The sequence below is a fragment of the Mirounga angustirostris genome, unplaced genomic scaffold (assembly GCF_029215605.1).
Source record: "Mirounga angustirostris isolate CCGP_5_RB_7025 unplaced genomic scaffold, mMirAng1.0.hap1 SCAF_5, whole genome shotgun sequence".
NCBI lineage: Eukaryota > Metazoa > Chordata > Mammalia > Carnivora > Phocidae > Mirounga > Mirounga angustirostris.
In genome coordinates this window covers 119417282-119431268 of record NW_026991713.1, presented here as the reverse complement: position 1 = coordinate 119431268, position 13987 = coordinate 119417282, and the positions used below count along the sequence as shown (strand labels likewise).

Genomic DNA, 13987 nt, shown 5'->3' with positions numbered 1-13987 from the left:
AATGTTGAATCAATATGTTGTACACTTGAAACTAATATAATATTGTATGTCAATTATACTTCAATTAAAAAAAAGCACAGCAAACTTTGTGGCACTTTAATGGACCCCAGTCCTATCCCCTGTTCCACAGCTCATCACCGCTTGTGAAATAATAACTGATTTCTAATCATGGCAGGTGCAGAATGAGCTAATTTGCAAAGAATTATAATTATTTGTTCTAACCTGTCTGGTGGCTCCCTGGAATACAGGTTCAAAAAGCTTGTCTTTATTTTCCCTAACTCAAAACTGGCCTAATTCTAAAGCTGCTTCCCTGGAGGCATTTTTTTTTTTTTTTAAGATTTTATTTATTTGACAGAGAGAGAGAGACAATGAGAGAGGGAACACAAGCAGGGGGAGTGGGAGAGGGAGAAGCAGGCTTCCCGCGGAGCAGGGAGCCCGATGCGGGGCTCGAGCCCAGGACCCCGGGATCAGGACCCTCAGATCAGGACCGGAGCCAAAGGCAGATGCTTAACGACTGAGCCACCCAGGCGCCCCTCTTGGAGGCATTTGTTGAAAACTTTTACAGGCTAATATCTTAGCCACCGCTGACTGAGGTGACAGAAAACAGTTGGGAAAACAACAGATTAACCAAAAAGCTTGGGAGGAAAGGCTGAGGAATGGGATGCTCTGACATTCCTGGGAATCTAGAAGTCTATGTGCATGCTCAGAGCTGTGAGCATGCTCAGAAAAGACCTGAAAATGACAAAAGTTCTCACTACCTGATGACCTTGAGTGTCTTTGGAAACACAAAGTAAAGGCTAAGGCAGAGTTGTAAACCGCCTGGGCTGAGTATGGAAGGCAATGTCCAATACATACACAGAAACCATGGCAAAGACTGGAAGAATTTTGGGCTCTAGGCATTTAAGGAAACTGTCCAATTATTAGCTGATCACTAAGCTAATGAAACAGATTTCAGTGGCCACACATGACAAAAAATACAGACTTCATAAAATTAGTTCAAAAAAGCACTAAACAAACAACTATAATTGGACCAAATAACAACAAATCCTAGAAAGGAGACAGAATCTGGTTTCTAGAGTTGCCAAGTTATAATATTCATAATATCTGGTCTTCAATAACAACAACAAAAATTACAAGGCCTGCAAAGAAAAAAGACAATATGTTCCATACAAAGGAATAAAGATATAGAAACTGTGTCATCATCACTGTTAAATGCTACAGCATGGATGAACCTTGAAAACATTATGTGAAGCCAAACACAAAAGAGCACATATTGCATGATTCTAATTATATGGGATGTCTATAATAGACAAATTCATAGGGACAGAAAGTAGATCAGTGGTTGTCATGGAAGAGGAAGGCTGAGAACTGGAATTAAAACTGCTAACAGGTAGAGGGTTATTTTACTTTTTTTGGTGTGATGAAAATGTTCTCAAATTAGATAGTGGTAATGGTTGCACAACATAGTGAAGAGACTAAAAACCACCAAAGTGTATGTACTTTTAAATGGTGAATTTTATGTTATGTGAAATATATCTCAATAAAAAATTCTATAAAAAGCTGGCAACATACATTGTATTTAATAATGAAATGATTAAATTTTAATAAATAATTTCAATGATGAAATAAATTTCAATGATGGAAGTTTCTGAGATTGGAAATGAAACAAGGATACTTGCTATCATCACTTCTATTCTACATGTATTAGAGATCCTAATTAGCACAAATAAAAGTATAATATACAGATAAATAGAATTGAAAAATAAATTTAGCAAGGTTGCTGGATAGAAGATAATTACACAAAAATCAATTATATTTCTAAACACCAAATAGAATTAGAAAGTGAAATTTAAGAAACAATATCATTTATGGTGTCACCTAAAAACACTAAATACGCAGGAATAAGTCCAAGGAAAAAATATGCAATATGTACATACAAAAAGTTGTAACACATTATTAAAAAATTTTTAAATATGTAAATGAATGGATTTATTCATGGTTTTTAGAATCAATGCTGTCTGGATATCAATTCTTCAAAAATTGATCTACATATATTCAATATACTCCAAATTAAGTATTTCAGCTGAACAATTCGTGGAAAATGACCAAGCTACTTTAAAAATTTATATGAAAACATAAAGTGGTAATCTTATAGAAGGAAAAATAAGTTGGAAAATTATTGCACCAGGTACTTATTATAAAGCTACAATAATTAATACTGTATGGTATTGGTGCAAGATGTACAAGTAGATTAACAGAACAAAGTAGAAAGCTTGAAAACAGACCCACACAGTTATGAACACTTCTTTTAAATAAGGATGGTATTTGTAGAGCCGTAGGAAGCAGTATTTTCATTAAGTGAGCCAGCTGGTTTGGCAAACTTTTGAAAAAAAATTTACATTTAAACATTACTTCACCCAAACACAAAAATAAATTCCAGATTATTGATCTAAGATATGTGAAAAACAGAACATTAAAGCATATAGAAGGATTTAGTAGTATTTTTTTTTTTTAAAGATTCTATTTATTTATTTGACAGAGAGAGACACAGCGAGAGAGGGAACACAAGCAGGGGGAGTGGGAGGGGGAGAAGCAGGCTCTCCGCTGACCAGGGAGCCTGATGCGGGACTCGATCCCAGGACCCTGGGATCATGACCTGAGCCGAAGGCAGTCACCCAACCGACTGAGCCACCCAGGCGCCCAGTATTTTTTTTTTTTTAAGATATTATTTATTTATTTGACAGAGAGAGACACAGTAGGGGAGGGAACATAAGCAGGGGAGTGGGAGAGGGAGAAGCAGGCTTCCCGCGGAGCAGGGAGCTGGCTGTGGGGCTCAATCCCAGTACCCTGGGATCATGACCTGAGCCGAAGGCAGACACTTAACGACTGAGGATTTAGTAGTATTTTTATGACTTTGAGGTAAGAAGAGATTTCTTCCAAACACTAAGTATGGAAAGGAAGGAAAAGCATGATGATTAAAATTAGTAACTTTGGTCAATCAAAAGACACCATTAAGAGAGTGAAAGGGCAAGCCAGAGTGGGATAAAATATGTGCAGAAGATCTATTTATGAAATATATAAAGAACTCTTTACAAATCATTATTAGAAAACACAGGCAAACCAATTAAAAAAATACTTGAAAAGACTTCACATAGGAAATTATCAGGGTCCAATAAACATAAGAAAAGGTGTTCATTCAATCTCATTGATAAAAAAAAATGCAAATTAAACCATAATTAGATTTCACTACATACCTACCAGAATGGTTAAAATACAAAAGACTTGACCAAGTGTTGGCAAGAATGTAGAGTAACTGGAATTTTCACATCCTGCTGCTGAAGTATAAGTTGATAAAAACATTTTAAAAAACTGTTTAGAAGGAAAGTTGAGCTTTACCGCAACTTAACTTCAAAATAGAAATTTACACATATGCATACTAAAGTACAATAACATTCATAGGACAGTTATTTATTGTAGCCAAAAACTGGAAAAAATAAAATTTTCAACAAAAAAAATTCTGCTATATTTCTAAATCAACTATTACAGATTAATGAAAATGAACAACCTATTGCTACACACAACAATGGACAAATCTTACAAATACAAGACTAAATGGAGGAAAGCAGATGCAAAAGAGTACATATGGAATGTGTTATGGACTGAATGTTTGTGTTCCCCCCAAATCCTATGTTGAAATCCTAACCCCCAATGTGGTGGTATTAGGAGGCGGGGCCTTTGGGAGATGATCAGGTCATGAGGGTGGAGCCCTCATGAATGGAATTAGTGCCCTTGTCAAAGAGACCCCAGAGCGCTCTCTCACCTCTTCTGCCATGTGAGGACACAGCGAGAACACTGTGGTCTATGACTTAGGAAGAGGGCCCCCACCAGACACCGAACCTGCCGGCATCTTGATCTTGGACTTCCCAGTCTTCAGAACTGTGAGAAATAAATGTGTGTTGTGTAAGCCACCCAGTCTATTATATTTTTGTTATAGCAGCCTGAATGGACTAAAACAGGGTGATTCCATTTAGAAACTTCAAACAGCAGGTAAAACTAACCCATGATGTTAAAAGTCAGGATCATTTTATCTTTGTGGAAGAAAAGGAAGGTAGAGACCAGGAGGAAGAACAAGGGAGGCTTCTGGACAAATGGCAATGTTCTATATCTTCTTGATTTTGGCAACAGTTAACTTGGTTCACCTTGTGACAATTCACTGAACTGTATATTTATATTTTATGTACTTTTCTGTATTTTATTCAATTAAAATAAATTTTTTAAAGTTTACTTACCTGTTTTTTCTGTGTTTTGTTTCTGTTTTCCAGCCAATCATCCATTTGTTCCTCAATTTCTTCTATAGAAGTTCCATGATCATAAGATTGAATATATGCACTTTCTAAAGGCATATATACAGGAAATTCAGGTTTTGGTTTTTTTACTTTAACTTTCTTCTGTTCTAAAAATGTTTAAGAGAATAAATTATTGAGGTTTGATAAGAAAGAAAATAATTTTTAACATTTTATTCAGACACTGAATCTTGAAAAAGCATATATTGTTCTTTCATCAAAATAGAATTATATACAATGGAATAAAATTCAGCTGTAAAAAGGAATGAAATCTTGCCATTTGCAACAATATGGATGGACCTCAAGGGCATTATGCTACGTGAAATAAGTCAGAGAGAGAAAGAGAGACAAATACCGTATGATCTCTCTTATGTGGGGAATCTTAACAAAACCAAACAAAACACCCCAAAAAACCCAGCTCACAGATATAGAGAACAGATTGGTGGTTTTCAGAGCGGGTGTAGGGAGTGGGAGAAATGCGTGAAGGGGGTTAAAAAAAATTACAATTGCTTTGCTATAAATAGCTAGCTGTTTTATTGTGCATTAGCTACTGCATTGTTTTTAAATGAAACTCAGAGATACTAATGATGAGATGATCACGATATAACCACCATGTCAATTTGTATATATCTTTAGTTTTCAAAGTACTTTTTATGAAACGTTTCATACTAACACAATGAAAAAAGCCTGGTCATAATAGTGACATAATATCGGGCAATTAACTTAACCCTTAGAACAAGTGTCTATTTTCTCATCTGTAAGAGAAAGCTAAATCTAATCTTATAAAGCTGATATATGGAAAATGATATAACCCTAACATACTACTTGGTGCAAAAGTGGCTCTTGATAAATAGTATATAGATTCATCTTTTCGATATTTTAACAAATGCAAAATCTAATCTGATGGCACCAGGGGTAGTTATTAATAGATGGCTATCAACTGGCCTCTTCATTAAAGCCCTTTTGATTAGAGTCAATATTGAGAAGCAACTCCATTCTTAATTGCTATAGTCAAATTCCATAGTCAAATTTCTTATAATCATATCTCCACCATTGTGTGTGCATGTGTGTTTGCATATTCTCTAATGCTGATGTAGTAAAATGAATACAATATTGTCATAGAAATATATAAATTCCTAGAACACAGATTCCATAAACATTTCAATTCAGTGGGAAAAGGATTTAATAAATGATGCTTGCACAACTGAATATCCAGTTGAAAGAAAATTGGACAGAATCTTACAAAATACACAAAAATAATTCCAGTTAGATAAGAGACTTGACTTTAAAAACCCAAATAATAAACATCTTGCAAAAAGAAATCTAAAAAAACTACATGTACTATTTAAAGGATGAGGAAATCTTAAGTAAAACGGAAATATAGATGCTATAAAAAGATAAAGGAGAGAATAAACAAATCAAGAGAGAAATGATACATTTGAAAGGAAGGTTAAAGAAATGCAGTTTGGATTAATAACATGATTTTATACCTATCATATGGGCAAAAATCTAAAAATCTAATAAAAGTTACTGTTGGCAGGGAAAGGGCCATCTCTACATTGGTGGTAGAAATGTGAATTATTATATTGTAGCCTTTTTGGGAAGTGATCTAAGAGAACCTGTTAAGATTTAAAAAAAAAAATGTTTTCTCCAGCAATTCCCTCAGAAGTAAAAGCATTAAAATGTAATTGTATGTAAGTACATGGGTATATATGTATGTCTGTACGACCATTTGTTATTCATAGAGATACAAAACTGTTAACATAGTAAATGTATATTAGTAGCAGAAATGACTGAATAATTGTTGGTGACGTATCTATACTAAGGAATGTTAAATTGTCATCAAAAGATACTGGAGTAGAGCTATACCACTTGACTTACAGAGATTTTCATGAGTTCGAGTAATAAAAGCAAGATGGAGAAAAGCATGTAAGATTCTCTATTTGCAAAACAAAATAATGCCTCTTCAAACCTCTACATATGCCTGTATATATATATTCATCTAAATGTATTTGAATATCATTATAAAAGCACGGAGAAAAATATGGATGAATGTCTATAAGGTACATAGGGGGTAGAGATAAAGAAAAGAGGAAGCATAGAGACAATGAAGGAAAAGAGAAGGAACATATTACTAAAAAATAAATAATATATATGAATGTATACTTACATATTTTTACAAAGTTGTAGGTATAAATATAAAAACAAAACTTAAAGATTATATAACATAAATCTATCTGAAAATACAATTTCTAAAACCAATAAACCCACAGCTTATAAATATTCACTGATTTCTTGCTACTACTTTACTAATACAAGGCTAAGACTGTAGCATCTAACATTTTGCGCTTGGCAAAATCTTTCGTATGTTAGAAAAAATGTGTTTTCAAAACATGTCTAAGGGAAAAAAAGACTTCTATTTGCTAACTACCCTCATCTTTCCTGCAAATTTCTAGTTTCAGTAAACTCTATATAATTAGTATGGGCCCAGCTATCATGAATTTTGGCATTATAAACACATCCCTATTTATAGTTCATCCAAGAAACACAAATCAATGAATCATGGAACACTACATCAAAAACTAATGATGTACTGTATGATGACTAACATAAAAAAAAAAAGAAACACAAATCTAAGATTTTTTTAGCAGCATGATGAATTTTATAGGGAAATTTTTGAGTTAAATAAAAGGTATAGAGTATTTTTGCTAGAAGAGTAAGTTTTTTAATTTTTATTTTCTTAACATATAATGTATTATTTGTTTCAGGGATACAGGTCTGTGGTTCATCAGTCTTACACAATACACAACACTCACCACAACACACACCCTCCCCAATGTCCATCACCCAGCAACCCCCCCATCCACCCACCCCTCTCCCCTCCAGCAACCCTCAGTTTGTTTCCTGAGATTAAGAGTGTTTTATGGTTTGTCTCCCTTGGAAGAGTAAGTCTTATTAAAGTTTAGTAAGTTATAGTCTTCAAGTTAAGATAGATTGGTTTTTCTTAATGACAAGCCTGACAAAGGCTAGAAGCAAAAACTAGCCAACCAACCAAACAATAACGACAAAAATCAAACAACAAAATCCAAAATAAACAAATCAAAAAAGAAGTAAAACTCATGATACTTTAAGTGTCTAGTGACTGAAGAGAAATGGTTTCCTCTCAAAAGAAAAATGTATTCAACATGATTGTCAAAGGAATTGGAAATGAGCCAAATATCATTTTAAGGGAGTCCTTCCATTTAGTGCTCTTACTCAACAAAATGACGCAGAGTTTGGGTCCAGGAACAAAAAACAAAAAAACAAAAAACTCTGGCATAAGTAACCTTCTCATATATTTGGAAACTTACACTAAACAATTCAACTAGTAAGTCAGCCATTTAGATCAAATACTTCCTGTCACACATTGCAACAGTGTTTATTATCCTAAGACACATTTGCTGAATAGTAATTTGGGCTCTTTGACCATGAACCTGAGGATTTTCTTTAGGTCTTTTCTTTTTTCTTTTTAAAGATTTTATTTATTTATTTGACAGAGAGAGAGAGCAAGAGCGAGAGCGAGAGAGCACTGCAGGTGGAGCGGCAGGCAGAGGGAGAGGGAGAAGCAGGCTCACTGAGCAGGGAGCCCGATGTGGGGCTCAATCCCAGGACCCCAGGATCATGACCTGAGCTGAAGGCAGACACTTAACCGACTGAGCCACCTAGGTGCCCCTGTTCTTTGGGTCTTGATTAACACTTGTACCTCTACGGTTTTGAAAAGAGTAGAAAAGAGTTTAAACTGAGAAAGTCATAACATCTTGTTATTACCTTCTTTTTCTAGCAGGCACAGAGAATTTCTCTTTGGAAATGCTCAGACAATAGTGCAGCAGATATTAATGAAATGTAACTTGGAAGAGGAAAAGGAAGGAAGTTTTAATCAGTTTTGAGCACTATACTTAAAATCCAGAACTGAAAAACTAGATTATGTCAGAAAAGTTATCAGAATAGTAAGTAGATTTGAAATCATGTCATTAATATGAAAAGTGGTGGAAAAATGAGAAAACAAGAAGTCAGAAAAACTAGGTTCTATATCTTTAGTCATTCACCAATACATTAGTATTTCCTTCACATTATTTATCTCTAAGTCTCCACCTGTAAAATGAAATATCTGCTCTACCTATCTCACAGCACAGTTGCTGAAATGAAATCTTGACTTGTACAGGAATGTGCTCTAAATATTAAGGAGGGATAGAACTATGTGTTAAACTAAGCTCTTGATAAAATTCCCTTCACTTCCATCTGCTTCTTCCAATATAGTTCCTTCCCATTCCTTCGACCTACTGGGGTCCCAAACCTTGGAGTCATCAATTTCCCCTTCTGTCTTACATCCTGTATGAAATCCAGTAGGAAATCTTGTTTCTAACTTCAAAATATGTAAGAATTCCATTTTTTTACTTTTATCATTCTGATCCAAGCCATCATCATTTCTTGGCTGGAGTCGTACAACTCCCAACTGGTTGGTCTCCTTGTATCAAGTCCTTGTTTCAGTCTGTTCTTAACCTCACAGCCAGATTTCTTAGACCATGTATCAAATCCTGTCACTCCTCTGCTCAACCTTCCTAGGACTTCCCATTCCAGAGTAAAATCCAAGTTCTTACTCTAAGTGAGTATGCCTCCCATCCCCACCCATTCATCATCTCTCTGACCTCATTTTAATACTCTCCAGCCTCCTTGCTGTTCCTAAAAAATGCAAACCTTTCATCTGTTGCCTCTACCTGAAAGCCACTCCCTCACCTGCCTTGCTTACTCCCTAACCTCCTGCAGGTCTTTGCTCAAATGTCTATTACCGAGGCCTTCCTTGTCCCTGCAGTAGGCCTGCCACATCCACGTATATATATACATGTGCTCCCCATCCCTCTTCCTTGATACTTTTTACTTCAGCATTTATCACTACTCATCTTGTTGGCTCTTTCTAGGAGGGCAAAATTCTTTTTTTTTTTATTTAATTTTTTTAGATTTATTTGAGAGATAGAGAAGGCAAAGGAAGAGGGAGAGAAAGTCTCAAGCAGATTCCATGCTCAGCATGGAGCCCTACATAAGAGCTCAATCTCACGACTCAGAGGTCATGACCTGAGCCGAAATCAGATGTCAGATGCTTGACCTATTGTGCCACCCAGGCGCCACATACATGGGCAAAAATTCTTTTTTATTTCATTCACTACTGAATTCCCAGTGCCTGGGACAATATCTGGTGCTAAATAAACAGTGAATGAATGAATGAATGAATGAATGAATGAATGAATGAATGAAAAAGCTCTCACTGTGGACAGATCTGGGACTAAAACTCAGACTCTGCAATTTACTAGCTCTTTTGCTTAAAGTCCTTTACTGTTTTGTAAAATGGGAACAATGGTAATACTACATGTCATGAGTTGTTAATGAGGAGTAAAGAGATTAAAGCATATAAAATGATTAGAATGGTACCTAGAATATAAAGAACTTGTAAAGAACTGTGCAAAAACGTAGTACTTAAAAATTACTATCCTAATATACAAAAGATACAAAGAGGGGAGTTCTGGAGAAAGGAAGAAGCCCTAAAATGCATATGTGGACCAGGTGAAACAACTAAAGGAAAAGGTTAAAGTAGAACAAATTAATACATAATTTTCTAAGAATTTTATTTCCCCTTCCAATAAAAAAATTTCCAGATGAACAGAAAACTTTGAAGGTAGGAGTAGTATCATTTATTGATTCTCACATTTCATTCAAGTTTGTGAATTTAGTATATGCCAATAATAATGTACATTAAGAATACAGTACTGTGGGAACAGTTCTAGTTAAAAAGGATTACCTTAACTAGAAATTATGTGGTATCTAACTACTATATTTTACCTTATACTGCTTACATACCTGTATATTGCCAGGCTTTTAAGATGGGTGGTTTTTTTTTTTTTAAAAGTCCCGATACTATATTAGACAATTGGTAATTTAAGTGACTGGTGAATCTAATATAAAACTATCAAAAAACTAGGATGGTGTCACCAGAGTACCATATGAGCCCAAATTTGTAGACCAGGTTTTTGTTTTTCAAAATATTTTCATAAAAGGGAAACAAGTCATAGAACTGACTCCTTATGAAGTATGTCACATTACTCAGCTTCTCTCAATTTCTTTATTTTGAACACCAAAATACTGCTTGAAGAAAACACACATAAGCTAGAATCCACCTCATCAGTACTAATTTTGCCTTCTTATAGAGAATCAGTTATAAAGAAGCAAATAAGTAAATGTAGCTGTTTATATTTAATTCTGGGGTACTGTATCACAATTGCAAGTGTTTAATGCATTTGTAAAGAAGCATTTAAAAAATCACTTTAAAAAATTCAAAATTTCCACTTCTAGAAAAATGGAGGAAAAGTACTTTTCCATACTCCCCCCACTAAGAAAATGGAAAGACCCTAAATGTTACATATAAAACAAACACTGAAGACTGATTTTTGAAGAGAACACAGGCCAGCTAGGTATGACAGGACATGATGAACACCAAGGTGGTGAGTACCCTTGGTTTCCTTGCATAGTAAGACAAGCTTAGATAATAACTGATTTACACTTCAAGCAAACAAGGGACAAAATTGTGACCAACCCTTTTTTGCCAGCAAAGGCTAATGAGAAGCCTAGACTTCTGCCACTGTGAGGCTGTAATAAGGCACCCTAATCTCCCTACCAGGGTGATGTGAAAAAGACTTTCTTTCCTGCTGAGAGGTAATAAGGATCCCTTCCCCTGTAAAGTCAATGATAGGGGTAGGGGTAACCCAGGCTAATGGGAAGCCTAGACTTCCATATCTACCCAGGGGTTATGCGGCATCCCTCCCTCTCCCTGCTACGGTGGCTTTAGAGAAAGTCTTGAGGAGAGTCAGGGCTTTCACAACTGCCCAGGAGTAAAGAGACCAACCTTCCACGATGTCAGCATAGGTCAGGTGGGAAACTGTAAGTAGGCATTCTTGCCTATCCCAGCAAGGGGATATCAGCTGAGTGTTATCGGTGTGGCCTACTGGCATATGAGAACACCCACACCTGCCCAACCCTAAGAAGATCCACAACCACCCTCTCCCTCAGCTGTAAAACAGGCTATGGACTTCCTGAGTGTAACAGTGTAATAGGGCAGCAACTCTTCCCTTCCTTGGCTCAGCTAGAGCACTGTCAGAGAACATCAACTAAGATAGTACACTTAAACAAGATTCAGAGTATTATAACATAATACCCTAAATGCCCAATTTTTTTTTTTTTTAAGATTTTATTTATTTATTTGAGAGAGAGAGAGCATGAGCATGAGCAGGGGGAGAGTCAGAGGGAGAGGGAGAAGCAAGCTCCCCGCTGAACAAGGGATTCCACACTGATTCCAACTCAGGGCTCAATCCCAGGACGCCTGGGATCATGACCTGACCAAAGGCAGATGCTTAACCAACTGAGCCACCCAGGTGCCTCCAAATGTCCAAGTTTAAATTGAAAAAAATCCCTCATCATGCCAAGAACCAAGAATACCTCAATTTGAATAAAAAAGATAATCAACAAGATGAAAAAGAGATCCAAAGTATCTGACTAGGATTTTAGAGTAGCCATATAAAAATGGTTTGATAAATAATAATGAACATTCTCAAAATAAATGAAGAAATAAAAAGTCAATAGCAAAGACACAAAAGACAAACAGAAAAACCAAATGGAAATATCAGAACTGAAAATGTGCTAACTAAAATAAAAAATTTAATGATTGAGAACTCAACAGAAAACTGGAACAGAGAAAGTAATCAGTTAACTTGAAGACAGAATGATAGAAATTGCCTAATCTGAAAAATAGAAAAAAAAAAGAATAGAGCCTTGGGGACTTTGGGGACTATAACAACATTCCATTAAACAACAGCAGAATACATACTCTCTTCAAATGCCCATGAGATATACACTAAGCGAGACCATATCTTGGGCCATAAAACACACCTCAACAAATTTAAATGAATTGAGATCATACAGAATAGGTTTTCTGACAAAAATGGAATCAAACCAAAAATGAGTAACAGAAAGATAACACAAAATTCCCCAAATACTTGGAAACTAAACAGCATACTTAAATAATCCAGGTATCAAAGAGGAAGTCTTGGGGTGCCTGGGTGGCTCAGTCATTAAGCGTCTGCCTTTGGCTCAGGTCATGATCCCAGGGTCCTGGGATCGAGCCCCACATCGGGCTCCCTGCTTTGCGGGAAGCCTGCTTCTCCCTCTCCCACTCCCCCTTCTTGTGTTCCCCCTCTCGCTGTGTCTCTCTCCGTCAACCAAATAAATAAAATCTTTAAAAAAATAAAAAAAAGAGGAAGTCTCAAGGAAAAAAATACTGAACTGAATCAAATGAAAATGTAATGTATCAAAATATGTGGGATGCAGCCAAAACAGTGCTGAGAGAGGAATTTAAAGCACTAAAAGCTTACATTAGAAAAGATGAAAAGCCTCAAGACCATAATCTAGGCTTCCACATCAAAAGCAATCAAAATCAAAACAAGCTCAAGAAAGAAGAAGGAATAATAAAAACAAGAGCAGAAATAAATGAAATAGAAAACAAAAGCAATAGATAAAAAAATCAATGAAACAAAGAACTAGTTCTTTGAAAAGATCAATAAAATTGACAAACATCGGCAAAACTGACAAAGAAAAAGAAAAGAGAAGTTACCACTGAAACAGGAGAAATCACTAAGGACATGCAGAAATCAAAAGGATAAATTAGTATTAGAAACAACTATACACACATAAATTTGACAATTTGGATGGAACTGACCAACTGCTTGAAAAATACAAACTATCCCAACTCACCCATAAAATAGATATATAAAAGAGATACTTAAATAAGTCCTGTAATTACAAAGGAAATTTAATTTGTAATTTTGAAACTCCTAAAATAGAAATATCCAGTCTTAAATGGTCCCACCAGAGAATTCTACCAAATGTTTACAGAATTAATACCAATTCAACACAGTTTCTTTCAGAAAATAGAAGAGAGAATGCTTCCCAACCCCTTACATGATGTTAGTACTACTCTGATACCAAAATCATACAAAGACACCAAAAAGAGAAAACTACAGACCAGTATCTCTCATATAGGTGTAAAAATCTTTAGCAAAATATCAGCAAATAAAATTTAGCAATATATAAAAAGAATTATACACTATGGCTACATGGTACTTACTGCAGGGATGCAAGTTTAGTTCAATATTAAAAATTTAATCAATATAATCCATCAAATTAACAAGCAAAGAAATATCACATGATCATATTAATTGATACAAAGAAATTAACAAAATTCAACACCTAGTCATGATAAAAAACTCAGAAAACTAGGAATAGAGTGAGATTTCCTCAACTTCATATACAGCATCTAACAAAAAAACCCTGTAGTTTACATACTTAATAGTAAAATACTAAAGGCTTTCCACCCAAGGTTGGAAACAAAGGAAAGATGTCCTCTCTCACCACTCTTGTTAATATAGTTCTGGAAGTTATAGCTAGCAAAATAAGCAATGAAAAGGTAATAAAATGCATATAGATTGAAAAGGAAGAAATAAAACTATCCCTATTGCCATATGACCTGATTGTCCACATAGAAAATTTAAGAAATCTGCATAAAA

General features: G+C 35.2%; 1 protein-coding gene across 2 annotated transcripts in view; it reads right to left on the bottom strand.

Moving 5' to 3' along the window:
• The window catches only part of DNAJC1 (DnaJ heat shock protein family (Hsp40) member C1), a 226858-nt gene that overhangs the window by 109415 nt on the left and 103456 nt on the right, over positions 1–13987 (bottom strand). For both annotated transcript variants that reach the window (XR_010411688.1, XM_064591985.1), the window contains exon 8: positions 4290–4453. Coding sequence is in view for 1 of the 2 variants with exons in the window: in XM_064591985.1 (XP_064448055.1) it covers positions 4290–4453 (164 nt within the window). In the remaining variant the exon portion in view is untranslated. The remainder of the gene's footprint in view (positions 1–4289; positions 4454–13987) is intronic.